Source organism: Rhodnius prolixus, unplaced genomic scaffold (assembly GCF_049639745.1).
Source record: "Rhodnius prolixus isolate KJV_2025 unplaced genomic scaffold, Rpr scaffold_22, whole genome shotgun sequence".
NCBI lineage: Eukaryota > Metazoa > Arthropoda > Insecta > Hemiptera > Reduviidae > Rhodnius > Rhodnius prolixus.
Genome location: NW_027411617.1, coordinates 1,072,952 through 1,095,397, shown reverse-complemented (window position 1 = coordinate 1,095,397; position 22,446 = coordinate 1,072,952). Strand labels below are relative to the sequence as shown.

Below are 22,446 nucleotides of genomic sequence, written 5' to 3'. Positions count from 1 at the left end.
ATTAAAAATATCTAATTATTTATTAAAGTATTATTTTTATTTCTATATTCCTTTCAATTTTTATTTTATTCTTTAATATTCGTTTTTTAATTATTTAGTTACGTTAAATACGCTTATTAAAGTTTTACAAAACTTCTTATATCAAGGAAGCACAATAAAGTTTTTCCACTCACTAGTGAGGAAAGTGACACTAATGGGAATTTTTCCCCACTAGTGAGGGAAGTTGGGCATTACACAGCTGATTTTAATTGAGTAATGAGAACATTCCTACATGGTTGCAGAAAAAAAATGTATTTTTCAATTCGTAACAATTTTATAAAAATAAATAATCCAGATTGTTTCTTTTCCAACGCACTAAATGTATTTATGTCGCTTAAATTTTAAAATTTGTTTTAACTGAAAATTGAATAAATAAAATATTAAAAGCAAACAAAAGGGCATTACATTTCCTGAGGTTGATTACGTAACACTATTACACTCTAGGGAGGGGGGGGGTCTAAATACGTTGAAATCCTATTTTAGAATGGAAACAATTATCGATCGATTGTCACTAACATAATACGTATAAGGAAAATATTTAATATTGTTGGCCACACTGGGTTTTATATTTAGATATTTTTAGTTATGATCGTCTGTTACATGAGTGGAACTACTCATTCTCGTCTTCTTTATTTTAGAAATGAAGTTTTTCCACCGGAACCATGACTGTTGATGTCCTCGAGTTCGAAAATATCCAGTCACACAATCTAGTCTTCCAATTTACTTCGTAACGACTGCTAACAGGACTTACTCTCTGAGGCCTGACATTGGCCTATCCATTGGCAGGCAAGTAGAGGAAATCGTTATGACTGAAAGTGCTAGGCCCTTGGGAGAAACGAAGCCTTCCGCCTTGAAGAGTTGTTCGGGAGCTCCTGATCACAGTTCTAAGTCTGAGTAAACAGACAGTTTGCAGCACTTGTGCCGAGTGTGTAGTGATCTATGTGATGTCCACCCTGGAGAAGAATACTGAAGAAGTAGCCGAGACATGTTCTTCTAATAATCACCACACTGATGAGTGCGAATGGTATTCTACAACGGTAATTAGTAAAGATACCTTCCAATAGCCGTTTTGTTATTCCAAGAACCACGACCCATTTCAATTCTTCTTCCCACTGCTAGTTTGGCCGTGGAAAAGTTTTCTAGTTTTCTCGGATGGTGCGACCACTGGGTGTATAAAGTAGTGGCCCAAAGTACCCTAATACAAGTTTACTGGTTCTCTAAATTACAGCTTCTTACAGGAGTTCCCATGAACTGCTGTACTTAATGAAGTAATAGTCCCTGATCGCAAGTTAGAGGTCTCATTCTTGCTGTGACTGCGCTCTGGGTGTTGGTGTGAGTGTACTTTATGGCTCAAAAACAAATAATTGCAGTTAGCGCAGTTGTTATATTTGGGCTGGCGTAACCACAGGATCTGACAGTAACTAAACAAAGGAAATCCTTTAACCGGAAGTACAGATTGTTTTTTTTTCATTTTTTAAGCCTTTCTCAAAAAAAGCTCCTACAGTTTTCTCCTGGTGTGGTGGCCAGCCTGACTAAATTCCGGATAAAAAGAGCTGAAATAATGGTACAGTAATAAAAGAGGGCGCTGTTTAATTTCAAAGACAAACGGTTGATTGTTTTCTTACTCTTCAATTCCAAATTCAAATCTCAATCTTTGCGAAACTGAATTTAAATATTTCGGCTTGCATCTCGTCTGATCAATTGGAATCAGAAAACCGTTGAAATAAATCGCCATTTGTAAAATTGTGCCCTAAGATTATGTAATCTTGCGACCATCTAATGTGTAATTACTTTATAACATTGAACAAATTGCCTAAAATGGTAGTTATTACTTGTTCTATTCGTTTAAAATTAAAGTTAAAGCGGCTAGACTATATAGCGCCTTGAATTTCTCAAAATACCCGCAAGGAAAGTAGCCAATTTGCGGAATATTTTGACAAACAGTTCTTGAACTGGTTTTAACAAACCATTGACATGATAACTTATTATTGGCTTAAAATGCTACTCGACCCGATGTATTTTCTTGCATTCTTCTGTTACAAGACTAAACTGCATGTCAGTTATAATATGCAGTTTTACTCGAAACGCACCGGTAGAATGTGTTCCAACATGACAGTTCTGATGATACCCCGGGCCGCTAACATGAAGACGCTCAGAATACGAGACTTCTCCCCCTGCTACAGCTTTCATTTCTACCGTCTGCGCATAACGTACTGTATCTTCTTTCCGCGAGAGATGGCTTCTTCACCAGTGTTCCGTGGGTTCGTTTAGAAGAACCTCCTGAATCTGAACATATTGATTACAAAATGGGACGTTATGAAAGAAAGTTTCGTTGAGCCCGGAAATACGCTTAAAGATGGAAGAGAAAAGGGCACGCAGACTTCACGGTTCAGCCCCCGAATACTTCATGTCGACGTGAAAGAAAGATTTTAAAAGAAGCTGAAGAGAGTCGTTGGCAAAAAGCTTGCTCAAAACCCCATCAAGTAATTAATCGACTAATTTCGTAATCGATCTGCAACCTTATTAAGTTAATGCTGGGCCGCCACATTGATGTGGTGTACTCCAGCTGATACAGCTGTGATTACAATTGGATGAAAAGATAGCGTTTATCTGGAAAGCAGCGTCTAGTTTCGGTAATTAGGGGCATTGCTGTTCCGCCAGGCTGAGAGTTAATCAACCTTAATGCTCGCAGATAAGTTCATCGCAAACTTTCCTTAGCCGCCATTTTACCTTCCTCTTCCGGCAGCTTCAATAGAATTTATAAATTTTCTTTAAATTTTAGTTTCCCTCAAACTAAATTCAGATTGGGCAGGGGGAGTTTCCGCTCTACAGGAATTAATTGGCTTCAATCTTTCGAATTCATTTTAATACTCCCCAAATATTTTTTCGAAACTTCGTTTTCTCGTTACTTTTGGTCAGTATTTAACAAATACGTCATTATCTTGTGCATGACGCCATTATTATTGCCAACCAAACCGCAACACACGTTAACTAAATAAATCATTTGATGACGCGCTTCGAAAGTCTGTCTAAGATTATCCTTCGACCAGTTGCCACCGGATGATTAGGCCATTAATAGTAAATTTACAATCATCAGTTCAAAGAATTGAGCGGGATGTTTCGTCTAATAACTGCTCCTGGTTTGCCTAATAACCAACTCTTCTAAAATTGTCATGAACATGACTCAAATAACTTTGCGTAAGTTTGAATGATAAATTCATTTCCTATTCTAAAACTAATCTCACTGGCCGCCATCAAATTACCGTGTTTGCAGATGAATGTGGAAATTCTCGTGTTAAAAGAGAAAAGTTCAATTCAGGGCCAAAAGTGTGGACATCTCTTCAAATTATTTTTGGATACAGCTAGTGCACTTTACGAAGGAGGTAAAATGAGGATTTACGCGGGCGGAGAATTTCCCGGACGATGGCAACCTCTTACGCACTGTACTTACGCACAGTGCATTTCTGCTTTTTCTAGATTTGTGTACTTTGGATTCAATTTAAATGAAAGCTGAACATGGAACCAAAAAGTGGAAAATCTCCCGGTGATCTAACTTAAAAATTCATATGAAGACCACAAACTGTATAATTATTCAGAAGTTTTCAAATAACTGAAGTGACTGAAGAATAAAGGAACAATAACATTGATAAATCAAGAAAGGGTATTAATAATTCTCCTTTAACCGGGAATAATAGTGCAGAAACCTGGAACTCGGCATTAACTTAATAAGGAAACTATGATTCCTTTGTTAAACTTGTTTTACTATTCACAGAAAAGATTAAGTCCTATTTTCTGTGTAATTGTGTACGCTGAGTGAATATCGTGCAAAAATTAGAAATATTAAATGCAAAGCAAGTTAAATGTTATTTAAACTCCCCTACCATTGAAATCTCGGCCAAGGCATCATTTTTTTTAAAAGAGAGAAAAAAACATAGTTTTAGAAAATGACATGAAGAATGGGTGTTTCCAATTAAAGAAATAGAGTTGGGATCGATGATAACTCGATAACTCGATTGATATAGGAAAAATTCGATTTAAAATTTCAATTCCTCTGAAAAAGTTAGGGATGTGACCGTTCCAAATTTTTTACTCCCTTTTTTGGTTTATCCCCCCCCCCCCCGACTAAAAAAGGCTGTCACGCCATCTTTTAGTTAAAAGTATCATTTTCTGCTATTCTAATATTTTGGTTTGTTTATTTAATTGTTTCAGGTGAGTAGAGTAACATTTTCTACGTCACACGAAGTAAGTGATTCACGTTATGCTCACTAACTGAAGCTGTAAGGTAAGTGGGACAAAGTTCGCTTGAAATATCCCAGAACAGAGGGGAAGGAAACACGGCTACGATTAGTTTAAACTGTAGATTCATGTCGCTAAGATGAGTTGAGCGTTTTCTTGCAAGAAGAAATTAAAGAAATGGTAAAATTGCGAAGAGCGTTTTTGTCCTTAGGCGCTAATATTGGAAACAACTTTTCGCTCTCAAAGGACCTGAAAAATCGACCTCTTTCTCCGAGAACAGAGAGATAAAACAACTTGTTCTATTTCCGGAGTGCTCATGTCTAAAAGTAAAACAAAGTGAGGAATAATTTAGCAGAAAGTGAACGAACATCCGCCCCCCCCTCTCAAACTCGCAAGAACGCTCTTTCTCGACTAACACTAACAATACACTGTAAATAGAAAACTAAATGCTACCTCTCGCTGTTTCTACGTTTTGTATCTGTATTATAAATACATACATAGATTAAATATGTATGCGCCCTTGAGAATATGTAGAAATCAGTAAATAAATAAGTGGAATCTGAATTAACTGGTGGCAAGGAGTGACCAAGAGCGCAAATTCTCCAGCGAGTTGAGCTTTAAAGAAACTACACCTATCAATTATACATACATATGTAAATAGGTTGCACTAGCATAATTAATAATGCATGCAGTTTAATTTGAGCGAACCGCTGCGATACACCTGGCAAGGAAATTAACCTCCCTTTAATTTCTGTGGCACAATTTCATTTATAAAGGTGAAATTACATTAGGTCGAAATTCCACCCAGTTCAAGACAAAGTCAGATGTTATATTATTTTGGGCTAGAGTTCATATAGTTCATAATATTAAGGTGCAACTCAAAATATGAGGTTTTAACATTCATATTCTCCACAGCTACGGTATCTCCCAGTTGACCTCAAATTAACACTTTTAACGTACCCACGCTGAAGAGTGTTAGCGGTGTTAGGGTCGTAATCATTCAAAGCACCGGTTTTCACCGGAAATATTCGTTTTGAAATCTGTGGAATTGCAGGAAGTGGTTCCTGAAAGTAGAGTGCGTCAGTCTGTGGATGGTTACTAACAATATGAGACATTGCTGAAAGTTTTTTTATTTGGTTTAAGCCACCATCAGACCTGGCAAAAGCTTCTAGACGAAATCCGCAAACCGCAAGTGCTATTCCTTCAATTCGCCACATTTCAGTGAAATACACTGTCTCACAATCTCTAAGGAAATGAAACGCCTATCTTCCGTTAGGCCTATTCTTTGACGAGGTATAGAAACACCAATCACTGACCAGTCTGTTGATAACATTTTCCAGTTTTTTGGCCTTTTAACACGAAAATGGTACTAATGATTTTCTTTGCAGCTGCATACTTGCTTAACGATTTCCCAGGAGACTTCATCTATTCGGCGAACTTCCCTCTAAAATGGGATGTCCACGATAATTTCTAGTCCGGTGAAAATCAACCAACCCGAAGTGCGACCATACAGAACCATTATCTCCAGGTTTCTGTCATGTTTCTGGAAACTCATCAAAGGGTTCCATAACGGATGTTGAGCCTTTCATTACTTTGTTTCTGACAGCACGCCATCTTCTTCATCTTTATGCACGTAGTGAATGCGCCCATGTTATTCAACGCCACAGACTTTTTTTTATTCACATTCTACTTTTCAATTAGAATTAATTATATAAAGAGTGTAATTGCAGCAGATTGTTTAACTCTTAATTGAAAACTCAATGCAATTGGTTTTTAAGAAAAATCATTCGGCCATTACTGCAGAGCCGTAATCTAGTTGGCCATTTGGGTCGTTACACTGCTTTCTAAATCAATATAATGAGGAATTGTTTTCTTTAGTGCAAACTTTATGAATTTCAAATTAAAGTTAGCCGCTATCAGCTGCTTTTTAGGACGGCGTTAACTAGAATTTTTGTATTCAGCGGCAGGTGACTGTGGCGAAAAGTTCGTAATCTTGTGACGCTTTAATTTATCGAACTATAAAACAGCAATCAAGTCTACTTTCATTAACTTTTAAGCAATTTAATTTAGACCTTATTACAAAAGTTTTAGTCTAAACCTAACTAAAGTCAACAAGCGACACCATTATTAGAAATCGGATTTTTGTTTTTCATATAAATTTCAAGTATTGGAGCTTTTCTCTACTTTCTTCTTGAAAACAGTTCCAACGGTTTTTCTGGAAAAACTGCTAAAAACTATACAGTGGCACTTCTGCTCAACCAATTTTAATTAAATTTCAAATGTTACTTACCATTTGGATTCCCGTTAAATTTAAAAGAGTAATTAGGTCGCTCATGTTATTTGAAATACCCATCTCTCAAACATCTGCTTTTACTAGTGTATTTTTGATGTTCTTTTTTTATAGCCTTTTCTGATAATTCATCAAATACCTACGGGGGGAGGGGAATTGTTAAAAAAAAATTAAGATGTTGTTTAATAAAGAATTGGCCAATCTCAATGTAGTACGAAAGTACGAAATGTCGGCGGATTATGCAGCCAATAGGATGCCACGCTAGTGTTAGGTGGTTACGCCCACAACAAAACTGGTCACGCCTATTCTAATGCAATTTTAAATGGACAAACTTCGTGAAATGGGGGGTCTATATTTTCTTTTTTCTTTAAATATTTGCAGTTTTCATAATGTTTGTGCCAATAAGTATCATGGAAATGCAAGATTTTACTAATTGTAGCTTTATCTTTTTTTGCTTCTAGTTAATTTATTTGGGGGTCTTAAAAATGAGATAAGTTAACTAAAAAAAAAGGTAAAAGTTTAAAAGTTTTGTCTACAAAGATAGAGCCAAAGATAAGGGATAAACGTTAAAGATGAAATCGATTGACATCCATAAAGATATTCCAGGTTCATTACTCGATGTTAATAAACAAATTTTGCAGTGCGCTCTAGAGAAAGTTGGAAGAGTGTTCCAGAAATGGCTTGGTTTCCTATTTAAATCTACTTCCGTAATCTAATATATATTGTTTTATTTCATACTTATATACAATAATAATTAAAGAAACTTATTTAAAAAAGTGGTAGTTTGTTTGGATGTGTGTAAACTCGCTTATAATTCGTCATTTTATTGTTAAAAACGTTTTTACAAACGAGATAATGATTTTGGAAACCTCAAAACGCATCTTACTGTTGCAGACTTCAATAAATAAATTCAGCTGATTTTCCCTTGCAAGGGCAAAGAAAGAGTAAATAAAGGTAAACCCAATTATGCTCGCTTCACAGCCCTTCTAAACGTAACGCGCTAATTCAGTATTGAACTGTGGTTGAACTTTGAGAAGTTGAACGATAGCTGAACTATATGGGACATGCTATCTAGTATACATACTCGTAAACGCTATTTTCACCCGTGACCTTTTAAACTGGTCTATGTTAAACTTGTTACAGAATTGAGTTAACCAAATTACCCACCGATTGTGTCCGATCAATATTTAACGTAGGCTTTAGTGTTCCGAAAAACAATGCAAACATCAGGCTATATAATAATTAAATTTGTGTGGTATTTGGTAGTCCTGAAGGAATCAGGATGTGGTTAGAACTCTAATGGACGGCTTTAAACAAGGCTACATTGTTCAGGTTGGGAACAATGGGCAAATGTATGCATTTAGGGCGAAAGAGAGCAAAAATATCTTTTACTTGTGTTTCCCTTTTGCAGTTAAAACCTTTTCAGCAGTTCCCAAAGTGAGTTGAGTATTTCTGTTTTTGTTTAACTTCGTGTTAAAAACATGTAAACGAAACGCTCATTTTCGAAATATTCTTCCCGGATAAGTGAGTTAAGTTGCTCACGAGGAGAGAGATTAGGCAGTTATCCTCTAAAGTGTTATATCCTTTTAATGTACGCACCTATGTTTAGTGATTGTCAAGGAGCTTTAAATTATGTTTTATAATTTACGAGTTTGAATAAAATTTCTTAACTGAAAGTTCTTGTTTACACAGCGGATGTTTACTTTCTCGAAAATAGCTCCTAGAGTTCGCCGTAAACTTCACCTTTTACTTTAAACACTTCTCTGTGGAAATCATCTTAGAACGGATGATGAGGAGGGTAGGCTTCCCAATGGGGGGTGCCGTTCAGTATGGTGTACGCTTTAACAAACTGCGTTATATTATTAATAATAAAATAGGATTCGCGAGGATCCGCAGTAAGAGAAACTGAAAGTCGAGAATTGTGGCCAGACTGTTTCATTTCCTGTTACCGATAATTCCAATAGGTGCAGCCTTACCTCTTACCAATAAGTGTAGTTTTCTTGTCTGGGATTTAAAAGTTAAATCTGTGTTCAAAACAGTGGTGTGCGTTTGTGGGGGGGGGGGGGGGTTCTATCTGATAATGTGAGTGGTCGGCGAAACTCGTAGCGAATAGTTTGAGGCAGTTGAAATTAGATATTTGTCTTAATTGCCATGAAGGCCGTGCACCAAGATTGGACGAACAGTTAAACATTTTGCCGCCATCTGGCGGGAAAAAGAAATGGCGCAAAGAGTGAATGAAGCAAATAAACCCCCCCTGCCCTTCGTCAACAAAAAAAGCAAAGAAAAGCTGCGAACTGAGCCCTAGATTTGATTTGCAGATCAAGAGACACGGGGATGGAGCCGCCGTCACCCTCTACCTGCGAGTCCTGTATAATGCTGCCACTTCTTGGGCTGGGAGATCGGGTGCTCCGCTTTATTCCTACCTCCACTCCAACCAGATGTTACCTGTGAATTTCCATAAGAATTGTTTTATGTATTTCGCGAGCGAGAAGAGAGGAAGTGCCTAAAAATAGGAAGTTACTTTCTATTTGTTGAGTGTTGCCATAACAGGCGAGCAACACAGATTGTTCTCTCACTGCAATACTTTCACCACCGCTGTCCTTCCGTCGAGGAGTGTGCGACCTCGTATCCAGACGATCTAGAAATAACTAAGCCATGCTCCCTCCACAGAATGTGTTTTTCCTTGTGAGTCATGCAGCCTTGCTTGCTGTCGAATTTCTACAATGTCCCCTCCTTGTTACTCTGTGCCAGGCCTAGTCTGCGCAAGATTAGCTCACTCCGATTTCTACTTTCTTATACCAAAGTTACACTCAGATGGCCACTTCTCATTTTCTAATCATTTGGTCGAAAAGGCTAAATCTACCTACCTTCTTACCTTATAAAAGTTTTCCCTTCAAGTGACGGATGGAAACGTGGTTTCTGAAATGGCTTCCCGGCGTTCCCAGTCTTGTGGGGGGAGGGGCAAACGGCAGGAAGCTCTTTTGTTAAGTATAAATATTCAATTCATGTAATTTGATGACGTAATGAAACATTATTTCTAAACAATGAAGTCACATGATCGAGGCGTGGGCAAGACATCTTATGACGTAACCCATTTTGACAGCCCTTTCATTGTAATGACCGCATTTTCCATTTCCACTGGTTACGACGTACCACTGTTTTATCCTCAAGGCATAGAGCTTATTGTTGTGTAAGATTTATGTAATCAGCGTACAGAATCTACCTGCTGTAACAGAAGGACTGTCACAGACATTGCCTCAAGGTGCTTTAAACCTGGATTGTCCGGAAAATTGGACATGGAACCTCCGATATTCCTTTAAAAGTTTCACCGTCGGCCATCTCATTTTGGAGGAATGACTGAGATAAAAATGTAAGATCTTAGTCCCAGGTTGTGGTGATAAGAACTACCTGTTCGTTTGCGCGGAGGGTTGAAACCCTCTGCTTCCTCCTGGCATCCTGGCCAAGTCTTTCATGTCACCCTGCCAAATAGTAGTGTTGCGTAATTCTGATTGAACACTCACATGACTCTTTTTTTACTCCGGTTTACGAATTTAACTTTTTTTGAAATTTAAAATTTGACAGCAGGAGGATTATTCGCGTCTACTGCTCTTGAATCACACCTTAAGAGTAGTGTACAGCCTTATTCCTTTTGTGATACCGCTGAAATTCAATACACCAGTAAAATTCCAAATTTGAATGGAAGAGTCACATTCATGAATAAATTGCATCATTTCCCTTGCAAGTTGCAAGTTTATCTAATTTGCCAACTCTCTTTTTTAAAACAAGAAAATACTTCAAATACTATTTTGTTTAAAGTCAGCATCACTGCGGAGCATTTTGTTGCAAACAATCCAAGAATCCTTTTTAAATAAACAAATTTGAATTTAGTAGCTATTTCAAGAGAAATGCTCGTAAAAGAGACTTGCAAATAACACTACAGAATAGAGACATGAATGAGGTGTCGCACACAGTGGCAATAACAATCCATTGCAATCATGCTCTTCAAATTTCCGAACATGAAATCGTTGAAGGAAAAGTTGGATATTCCGCTTACGTCTCTGGCTACTCCGGAAAACAGCAGATGTGAATGAGATTCGTTTTCAAGCTGTCGCTTGTATATCCATGAATCAGAATTTGATCATGCTCAATCCTAAGGTGTATTTCATCTCGCAATTTCCAGGTATAAGGGAGCAACCTGAAAGAGAATGCCAGTCATGAACTGTTAACTCTGGCATTTTTGAGAAAAATCGATCCATAAATGTTTAAAGAGAAAAATCCATGCGTAATTGAGAAACATACTCCGAGTAAGCAACCTAGAGTTAAGTGAGAAAATCAGGTTTAGGTGAAGGAGCAACTCAGGTTTAGATGAGCACCTCAGGCTTAAGTGAGCAACCTAGACTTAAGTGAGAAAACCAGGTTTAGGTTAGTAACTCAGGCTTAAGTGAGCAACCCAGACTTAAGTGAGAAAACCAGGTTTAGGTGAGCACCTCAGGCTTAAGTGAGCAACCTAGACTTAAGTGAGAAAACCAGGTTTAGGTGAGCAACTCAGGCTTAAGTGAGCAATACTTAGCAACTTCCTGATGATGTTGGTTGGCATGCTTGGTGTGGTAAGCACAAATTCGGTTAACCAAAGCTCACTGAACGTTATAGTTTTCTGTTATACTTGAAGTTTCTGGAGAGCTGAAGATTTTTATTATTATTAAATTTGAGTGATAACTGCTAATCGTGGAAATTCTTTTAGAGAAAATGGAAAAACTGTCTGCCCAACGTTCATTATGATGTTCCACAGATGGAACTTTTCACGTCAAGTCGTACGTTTTCCGGTGAAAAAATCCAAATCCAAAAAATCTGCTCGTTCGCTAGCAATCCGGTCTTAATAAGACGGCGAACAGAGTAGAGTGCCAGCCACCCTTCGAATGCACAAACCCAGCCTCTTCCATCTGGCAGCAGCCCCCGTCTTAATATTTCTCGTTATTCTGTGAGGGGATGGCCGCTGTAAGAAGAGTGGACTGGTGTCGAACTTGGCCGACCCATGGCGAACGCTGCCGACGCTCTCCTAATGCCTAACCTACAGTCCGTAGTAGGCGCTAGTCAGTGTACTGTCGTGGAGGTCGCGTCCGTGCCAACTAACTCTCGCAACTTGTTACATCTTCTCTGAGAAAATATTTTTGACCGATATTTTACCATTTTTTTTTTTTTTTTTAAGTTCTTTAATTTTGTTTTGGCGATTAGTTTTTTGAATAAAGTTTCGCGATTGTTCTTGATTTGCAACCAGAGTCCCGCCAGGATCACAGAAAATATTCCAAGTTTTTTTTTTTTTTTTTTTTTAAATTAGTTAAATAGGTACTTTTACTATCAGATATTGTGTGTTTAATTGTAAAAGTTTTATTTTTAAATTTAGAATTTTGTTTTTTGTGTTTTGTTTTTGAGTTTTTAGTTCTATTAAATTAAAGAACAATAACACGAACATATTAGAAATAAAAATTGTGCCAAAGTATATACGATAGAGGAAATCGCGAGCGATCAACTCCTCGCTCGAGGCAGTAATCCTAAACCATACATGGTTCGTATTTTTGTGTGTAAATTTTATCGTTATTTATATTTAATTAGTTAATAATGTTCAGAGTAATTATTAGTCTTATTAATTAAATAAATAGAGACAGGCATTAACATCAGGATATTTGTTGAGATAATAAAGTAGAGAATATAGCTAGTTTTAGGAGGGAGAACAGATTGTTGAGTATACAGGGCAGGCGGGGTAAGGGTGTATAATATCTTTTGATGATAAGAAAGCAAATGTGTAACCGCAAGCTCAGCACTATCTAAGCTTACTTGACTCAGTTGCCTGTATAAAGCTGACAGTGTCGTATTGCTCTGCCGCCTGGATCTGGGATATTATGTCCACGTGCTAGTCCCTCATTCTATTCCACTTCCTCTAATAGCAATATTTGCTTGACCAATAAAAATTCATAGCTGCTTTTCTTGAGTCATTAAATCATGTTTTTTTAAAAAAATGTATTGAAATTAAACTCTCGGTACAGAGCTTTTTTTATTTTTAAAAAAAACTGCAATTAACACGATACTGCTAATCAGAACTTGGTTAGATAAACGCGCTAAAAGACGCAAAGATTTGACGAACTGTTAGGGGAAGACATCTTCCGTGCTGTTGGTTATGGAAGTGAATAGCCTAGAACAGTAATAGTTTTATGGTACTTGCAAAAATAGTAGGGCACTTCATGGTTGAGCGCTACAATTTGTCGTATCATCAGACCTTGTTAAATGGAACAATTCTGGAACCAAGATCTCTGATCGCATGTCTTTTGATTTGAGGTAGTAAACTGCAATTCATGTAAAACTTTGTGCTTAGTCCCCGCAGTTCTAGATGATAACGCCAGTTTTATCAGCAGCCGTACGCATAATGTTTCTATTTCCGGTTTTGGGGTTTTGGTCCATCATCACAGCTATTCATCGATGGTTGTCGGGAATTTGATTCATAAATTTAATTCTGTCATACACTTCACTTACTGACTCAGCTGATGATACTTGCTGAATCTGCAAATCTAGAGGGTACGGCTGAAAAGTAGAAGCACTCAAATTTTCTACACCAAATGCTGAATCAATCTCTGATGATGGGTGAGAAACGAAAACCCGTTAGAAATAGCAAGAGGAAGTTTATGGTACTGCGACGGATAAAAAAAAGTGGTCTTCGAGGGACGCCAGACTGTTAATTTTTTTCCTTGCATTTCCTTATGTATTGAAGGTTTGTATAAGGGCCACCCGGTAAGGCGCGTCTCGTCTTAACGCCGTCCCGCGAAATAAAACGTTTCACTTCCAACTTTCCATCTATCGTGAGGCTGTGCTTATTGAGAATCCTTCCTTTAATGTTTATTTCGGAAGATACGTCTTCTTGGTTCACTGGAAACGTACAGTAACTTTAAACGCAATGCTATCCTGGATTCGTTCAAGCCCATTCGCAATGCTATCCTGGATTCGTTTATTGGAGCATATAAGTCAAGAATTTAATAAAAATGGCACTGTTAGTAATTCCAAATTGACAATGATAGTCCTCTTTTTGTAATGGTCCTCATTAGACTGTTATTTAAATTTTATTTGTGATCCGCTTTATGTTTTCAAGATCAAATGGAATACCTACTTCCACTCTGTTAATAATTTAACTAAATTAAAGGAACATGTATTCTTTGTTAGTCATGCTCTAAGTTCAGCGCTATTTTGGTAAATTGATTTGTTAATTCCATTTTATTTCTAAGTTTTAGTCTTATTAACTTTTCTTTTTATTCCTTCTTTCTATTTCTAATTCTTTCTTAATTCTCTTCGTATTATTATTACATTGCTTGAATTTGTTATAAGTGTAATCTAGACCAAACCTTCCTCTGCAAGCTGTAAACCGTTTAGATGCTATAAAATAATTTTTCAATTCGTATTTGACGCCCTGAATTGATTTCGCCATTTTGAGCCTTTTCTTTAGGCTTATAAAAAAGATAATTTCTTGATTTTGCCTTTTGTCTAACTTCTTTATTCAGTATTCGATAGTAAAATAAAGATCGCTAACCCAGCAATTGTAGATTTATACGTACAACGGATGAGTGCTGATACTCGGCGCAGATCCGAACTGCTGAGGTTTGTAATGTGAAAGTTGGACAGACGGTTCTGTCTGTATTGTGGAGAATCGACACGGACTAAGAGATAAAAATCAGGACCAGAATTTGAAGATAAAAAGATGATTAGCGTGAAAGTCTGAAATTAGTAATTTAACAAGAATTTAAATAATTTAAACTGACACGCAGATATAACTAAATTAATTTACACTTAAACAAATGTTAGCTTTTAGATTCTTTTACAACTATTTGGGAGAGATTGCCTTTTTATAGTTATCTCTTTTCCGTCAGGTCAAATCAATGTGCTTTTTACAGTGGTCCTTCCGGATGCTGTCATTGCAGCGGTGTTTCCACAAAAAATCATTAAAATTAACTGCTGCTGTTGAATCTGTACAAAAACAAAATGATTTTTTTTTAACAAAAAAAAAAAGTAGTGCAAATCTCATTCGGACGAAGTTGTGGGAAATTGATATAATTTATATGATTTATTTATTTATTTAGAAAAGCCGAACGCGTGTTTTAAATGGTAGATAATGTCATAGAACGGTTGATCGCGAGCCATCACACATTTCTTACAAATTTTTTATAGCCAATCGCTAAAATCAATCAAACCATCTTTCAATCAATAGTGCAACTGGCCAATTTATGAGAGCTCCTTAATATAATTGGGGTTTAAGAATACGGAGGTGGCAGTTTCTTCGCGCTGATTTCGTTCTGGATTGCTTTTATAATGGTTTTTTGGAACAATCACGGCCAGATCAATAGGTAGAATATTAAAAAACAAATTTTTCTTAGACAAATAGTTTAGTTACCTTACTTTTGCGCACAAGATTGGAAAATGGAAATGATAGATTTTGAATATATCTTACTTTTCCTGATTGTAGATTGTAGATGATCTCATGTGAGCATGTGACAAATGTTGAATAAATCACACACACGTTCGAAAACAAATAACGCACTCACTGTTTTGAAATTTGGGCACTCGTTATTCTTAATTATCGTATTGTGGTACTGGGTTCGATTCCTGGTCTTAGGCCTTGGATTTTATTTAATGGTTAATCAAAGAAATTTACAGTAAAGTATATTTGTTAGTCGCCTCGGTCCACGACACCTAATTTGGTAGATGGACGTTAAGCCCCGCCTGAAAAAAATAGGCGATTACTTTACTTAACACTTTACTATTCTTAATTATTTTGATATAGAAAAATTCTTAATTTTAGTACGTAACAAATGTTTAATTACTGAGTTGACTTTACTGTTTTTATCCTTTATTCGGAGAATATCGCTAGATCGCTGCAGGCTACAGTGCGATAAGTATTTAACGGTGTAAACATATGGTGGGCAGCCTTGCTATAGAATATTTGCTTGGAAACGATTTATAATTTTATGGATCTAAAGTCTTTTGCTATTAATTTACGATATAAATAATTTTTAACTTAACAATAAATAATTGGATGCAAAATTATAAATTCCAGATTCTCATTCTTCCAATAAATACATTCAATAAATATCCTTTATCTCATTTATATGGGTTAAATAGTGACGTAATACAGATAAACTATAATAACTAGTTTTAATTTAACAATACTAGTTTTAGATTATTTAATTTACAGACAATTTTTTCTCTTTTCTTATATTTTTTTTACTACCGTTAGATAAAATAATAAATCTCTAATAAACAACTAAAAAGACAAGGTCAAAAACCTGTAATAACGTATGTTCAATAATTTGCTTTCTGACTGGAACTTTCCAAATTGTAAGTTAAATCTCACACAAGTCTCCTTCTTGGGATTTCACTACTTGGTAGTTTCAATGCAGTAATAAAGGGAAAACACAGGCAGCTAAAGACTCAGATATCCCCCAAATTCTTGTTTCCTGTGTGTAGAAAAAGAACCTAAAACCCCCAAAAAGCTTTAAAAATCTAGTAAAGGAAGTAGTTTAACAAGTTCCTTCTGATTCGGAATTACGGGAATGATTGTGGTGAATGAAATAAAGTTGAATGACGAAGGGGAGGAGCTAGTGGCTGCAAGGATTCCTCCCTAAATTCAATCATCATTAACTAGAGGCTCCCTAAGATGTATCCTCCGGTTTTGCAAGGGTTCAAGAAGGAGGTAGTTGACGCATCTATCGTATTGTGGATGAAACCCTCTTTTGGCCAAACTAGAGGATGTACAGAGAAAACCAAATTATTTGTGGGCGTAACTCACAGTGAAATGAATACTGGATGGAAAGAAAACCGGGACCCCTCCCCCCTATCGTGCTTGTCGTCTAGTTCTCTCCACACACTGCACGGGAGAATTAATTCGTTCTAATCTCCGATACCTTCAGGGTTAATTTCTTTACTCTCATAACAGAATATTGTTAATCCTATCAGAGTCCAAATGCTGAGGAAATGATACTCCAGACTGATGTCATACTAAGCCAAGGCGGTGGCTATTTAAGGGTCCTTTGCTTGCAACATAGACCCTTAAATGCTCTTAACATTCTAGGCGTCGTGATAGCTGATGCATTCAAGGTGTATTGAGGAAGTGGGTTCATCGTGTAGATCTTCAGAACTTTCTTGATTGCTCCACTATCGTGTGGGCGAAGGTTTGGGGGAGATGTGTCTAGCGGAACTATGGCGGTGGCGGAGTCATCGAATGAATTGGAGACTCGGACTGAATTAATTTTTTATAGAATTGCCTTTAATAGCCGCTGTCTAGATAATGGGCATTATTTCAGAGGCTGTGTCCCTAGAACGAATGCTCGACCAAGAGTTGTTTGGAAAATGTTGCCATTGGGTTTTTAAAGCGGCCAGCATGCGTGGGGCGAACTCTCCTGTTGAATCAACACAGAAGAATCGCCCGAGACTGGAGCTTTGTTCTGATGGAAGAATGTTAAAAACTCCCTCAGGATTCAATCTCTCATCAAATTGATTCCATGCTGTATGAAAGCACGCACGGCGTGGAAATGCTCCTTAAATTTTACAATTAATAGGAGAACTTATTTATCTGCTATCGATTATTATTTGTTTTAAATTGTTGTTTAATGTTAATTTCCAAACTTCATGAATAACCTGATTCCCTTCATGTTACCTGTAATTTCTAGTGAGGACAAGTAGCGCTGAAAATAGGCAATTAATTGGAACTAATTGTGAGGAGAGGTCACTAATTTGACTGCTCAATGTTCAACTATTTTGTACACCATTTCTACTCTTTGTTTATAATTTGATTCCAATTTTACATTTTTAAAATCCTATTGCAGTTTATATAAGGAAGTAGTACGGCATTATGGGTAAAGAGAAAGGGATATCGGCTCTTCTCTTTCTAACTAGCAGAGAAGTGCGCCGACTTTCTAATGTGAACTGGGAAAACTCCATTGACGAACGGCAATAATTTCTCTTACTGTAGGAAGAGAATGAGAAAGTTGTTTAAGAAGTTTGTTAATAAAACGGAAGTAAGTAATTAGCGAGCTCATTGTTTCCTAGAACTGTTATATTTATTTTTCACTTATAATTTTATGAAGATAAGTGCTCCATTATTTTTCTGGCACTAATTGGCCAGCGTTATCTCAATGGCATTGTTCGTCCGGATTTCTCTTTTCTGAATACTCTACTTCTCTCCGCTCTTTGTTGTATTAATTGTATTTTTGGTCTCAGATCTTCTTGGAATACTTGAACATTAGGAACTTGAGCCTGTGCTTAGTTGAAGACTAAGCTCTAGGAAATTCCCTACGTTAATATTTGAGCAAATTATTAACCCGCAAATGCTAACTAAAGAATATTTCAGAACTCCTTTTTTTTTTTTGACCATAAACCAGCAATAATGCAAATTTTGCAAAAGTAAATAGCTTACTTAAGCTTACCACAAAGCACCTAATCGAACGGCATGTGCATAGAAATATTTTATGTTGAAAAATCGCTCGTATACTATCTGCTGGAAATAACTACTTATAACGCACAGACAAACTTCATGTGGACACAGAACTTTTTCTTACTTAGGTGACTTTAAAAAAAGCTATAACTCCTGTGGAAGCTCAATCTGGCAACTGATTGCAATTCTTACTCCTGGTCTAGGAAGTAGTCATGTTTGTAGGCGCATGTTTAGTTACCACACGGTAGTAGCAGACAGTTGGCAGCACTGGTAATAGAATCTTGATAGTGTCTAATCCGTTGATTATGGAGGCAGGCTAAAGTTTGCGCTAGACATGTACAGATAACAGTTTGGCAAGTGATAACAGTTCCATTTTGTCAGCCATCCTGAAACAATGAATAGATAGTTGTTCTATTTGATTGTATGTTGATTTTAATAGAGGAATTGTAAGTGAATATTAATGGAATTATATTAACAATAATCTCAAGAATTAGACTTTTTTTTAAAACATGAATTTGACCATTCGCAATTCTAATGGCTCTAACTCATACAATTTTCACCAAAGTCCTATTTTTGTTTTATAAAAAATTATTTCTTAACAATATTACGTAGTTTGTGACAACGCCATAATCATAGAAGTAAGCTGAAAGGAATTCTTAAACAAAAAAACAAAAATCGCAGAACCTAGTCTGTAATCTTAATTCAAGAAATCCATAAAGCGCAGCTAGAGAAAGTAATAATTAAGAAAAAAACACATTTATGTAATAATTTAGAATTATGTAATTACACCTATTGTAATCAGAATAATTAATTATTATCGCGTATAACAACGTCATTGAGGAAAAATTATTACTACTCCATTGTTATACTTACATTTTAGAATTTTAGTACAATTTATATTCAACCAACCAAGTTTATTTTATTGAAATTTATGAATAAAGCTTGGTAAATCTCTTAGTGTTAGGTAAACGGAAGCTTGCGATCACGTCGAATTTCCTAAACTGAGTGGTTCCGGTAATATCCGTTTTTTTGCCGTTTTGAAAGTAAAGAAGGTGGATATACGCCTGAACCAAGACATTTCTCCGTCAATCCTCTGCTTCTTCTCCCAGTCCACTTCTTGCAGACCCTATCCATCATTCGCTCTTCCACTTCTTCAGATGTCCTATCTTCTGGATTACACAATGAAATCCTTTTCGGGCGCTTGGAAACAACCGGCTCCAACTACACCAGCTTTTTCTCTCTCGTTCATATCCAGAATATGATATTTCTCACTAATCCCCCTCTCTGATCAAAGAGCCAACTACATGGATAACCCTGCAAGCTCCAGAAGTTTATCTCGTAGGTCAACAACTTTTAACTTAGTTTTTCCCTGATGACCCTGTGATGATGTCCATCTGATATTCTATCTGACTGTCAAGAATTCACCCTCGCATTGAGTAGCATCATGGAATATATCATATTTCTTTTTATCTCATTTATGAACATAAATTCTCTCAGAAACGTAACATCGTAGGAAACTTAACATTAATGCTTGGTTGGGAAAAGCTCAAAAGGAAATGGCAGTAACAGCGCTGACGGAAAATTGCCCTAAAAGGAGATAGATAGATAGATAGATAGATAAACTTTTATTTACACCATAGATAGTGTACAAAGAAATAATTTAACAAAACTAATAGCTGACATAACCATTGGCTGTCTGTTTCTCTGAAGAGTAATTCCTCTGCATCCAAACCTGGAACTTTGATAAACGATTCCTACTTCAGTTCATACAATTTTATTACAAAAAATTTAGAGCATTTCTGGAATGTTGATTTAAATTTATAGCTAATAGAATTTAGTACCTGAACCAACTGGAAGGTTAGATTAGGTTAGATTAGATTAGGTTAGGTGAAATGTTTTTACACCAATTTTATTTTCGTGCGCACAGTTTAATTAAAATTACAAACAAATATCTGCCAGCTGGACCACCTTCTCGTTTATTTAAATATTCAGTTACAAAAGCAACGAGCAACGTTGTTGAAAAACAAAGCAAAAAATGTTTGTAGTTTCAGTTTTTAACGAGAATTTTTTTTAAATTAATAAATAAAGCTATAACAAGCACAACAAACATCGGAGGTTGTTAGTGCAACTGTTGAAAGGTTAGAATCATCAGTTTTAATAAGTAACTGAACGATATATTATTTCTTGAAAATGTGCGAATGCACATCAGTAACTGATTGGAAATTGTTTTCCAAATGCTTTTGTGTGAGGGTGACGTTTTGGAGTTTTCCTAATGAACTGTCCTAAGCAACTAAATAATTGTAATTAGAATCAATTTGAGGATGAATTTTCCAATGAAGAAAATGGAAGTGCCTTTGAACTAAAATAGTTTTCATTAGTTTTCTGGTTTTTCCGAATTATTCTCAGTGAATTTTCTGCAAAACTCTTGTGTACATAGCATACACATACGAGTACATCTAGCATTTTCCGGGAAAGTGCCGCTCTCAGGGGGAGAGGATCGGGAAAATTTGCCACAGAAGGAGCAATCAGAGTCTACACTAGGGTACTTCATACTGTATATTTATTAGTAAGAATTAATTAGTATTCAAATATTAGGGGTTTGATGGGGATTATTGAGGTAGAAGCTGGAGGGGAACAGTAAGGTGTTCAAGACGGATTTCCGCCAGTTCTTACCAACTGAAAGAGGAAGATCCGCCTGCAGCCTCCCTCAAGTGTGAGTTGTTGTAGTTGTTCATTTTCTAGTTGAAGAAATTTGGTAATTGGGCGCCAAGTTCAGCGTCCCGGAACTTCCAGAGGACCACCACACCTACTTAAGAACTCCTCCCTCCTTCTTTGTTCTTGGCTCCACTAACACACGATTGTATAATCTCCTCACGGCACGAGATTTTGTTCTTCAAAATCCTACTTTTGCTATTTATGCAGAGGTTTAGTTTTATTGCATTTTGCTTTGAGAACATCCTCGCCAGTCTAGGTACTCTACTGGCATCTAGCTGCTTCTCTCCAACTTGCCGCCCGCCGATAATTAAACTTTCTGCGCCCGCCACTTTTAGGATGTTTTCTTTAATTAGTTACTTCAAGCTTTTAAATCAGAAAACTTAATTTTATGTGTTCTCGGTAATTCTAACTTCCTGCTGGTGGTTTTTCAATCGTCCCTACTAGCAGTTTTCAAGTTCGTACATACTTTGAGGACCCTAAAAAAGAACGAGGAAAAATCTGTAAGCATCAGATTAATAATAATAATAATAACAATAATAATAATAATAGTAATCATAACAAATATAGTAATAATAAGAAGACGGCCTATTATAATACGAACTTTTCCTATATTCTAGTTTGTTTTTAACTATATTTAGATTCTATGCAATAATAGGGCTTCTGTGGGAAGCCGGGCCTCACTCGATTTTTCCTCAAGTGATTATTATTAATACTATGCAGGTGGTAAAGCTGTACAGTGTACAGAAGTAGCACATTAGAGGACAGCCTAACCACCCCCTACCTCAAAAGTTCCCTTCACCGATTACCACTGAAGAAATGATTCAAATAAAACGTATATATCTAATAATATAAAACTAGCGCACAAAGTTAGGTTTCGAAACTCTTTCGAGCCGTTATTGAGGAAATAAAAAACAAAACACGATCCACTGAATGGTTTACCGATGTCCTCCTCAGATATTTTAAATATCACGTGAACACGCTTCACTTCCGGCTCATGCATTTCCAAAAAGAAATAGTGCAATTGGTAGAAAGCAACTTTCGCTCACCCTGTGGGCTCATTTCCAGGAAGTCGCATTTCCTTAGAATCTCTGCCATATTTGGCATTGTCTTCCAGTCGTGGTGGGTTAAATATGTTTGTTGTGGTTAATGTAGGACTGTTTTGGAGGGGAAAGTAAGTGGAAAGGGGGCGGGGAGTGGAAATGTATTCAAATTGTATGAAACGGCTGTATCGCGTGACAAATACAGCCAAATTAGACTTAATATTATTATTTCTTTCCTTTTAGATAAAAGAAAAAATTAAAAAGAAAAATGTTAACAATTTTAAAGCAATTTACTAGATGACTGTTAGTGTGCTGTTATTACCTAGAATTGTACTGGCTGTGCCTCTAGTTGATATATCGGCCTCTATCTGCATGCTTTGCTTCAATTTTCTCTATTTTACTGCGATACTGCGGCCCACCAACACACCATTAGCTTTCATTCGCTTTCATATAAATACTAAATTACTTTTTTCTATAATGAATTATTTAATATTCCTCAGCCTGACGCCATACTTCGCCTTTCCAAACCGACCTAGTACTCATTGTACAGTACAGAGTGCAGGGCAATCGTTCTGAAGGTTTCCGTTTAGGTTAACTGGTCCATAACTAATATCTACACCTTCCGCTAACATCCATATAGGACAGAAGAAAGCTCTGTG

General features: G+C 36.5%; 1 protein-coding gene across 18 annotated transcripts in view; it reads left to right on the top strand.

Annotated features, from left to right (window-relative positions):
• LOC141457520 (CUGBP Elav-like family member 1-A) overlaps window positions 1-22,446 on the top strand; it is a 585,923-nt gene that overhangs the window by 144,626 nt on the left and 418,851 nt on the right. For 15 of the 18 annotated variants that reach the window (XM_074134630.1, XM_074134643.1, XM_074134638.1 and 12 more), the window contains exon 1: window positions 11,653-12,128. The exons of 2 other annotated variants lie outside the window; for them this stretch is intronic. In XM_074134630.1, the coding sequence (XP_073990731.1) occupies window positions 12,126-12,128 (3 nt within the window). In that variant the 5' untranslated portion in view covers window positions 11,653-12,125. Of the gene's footprint in view, window positions 1-11,648; window positions 12,129-22,446 lie in introns of those variants that run through there. One more of the 18 variants, XM_074134650.1, reaches the window with a different exon arrangement.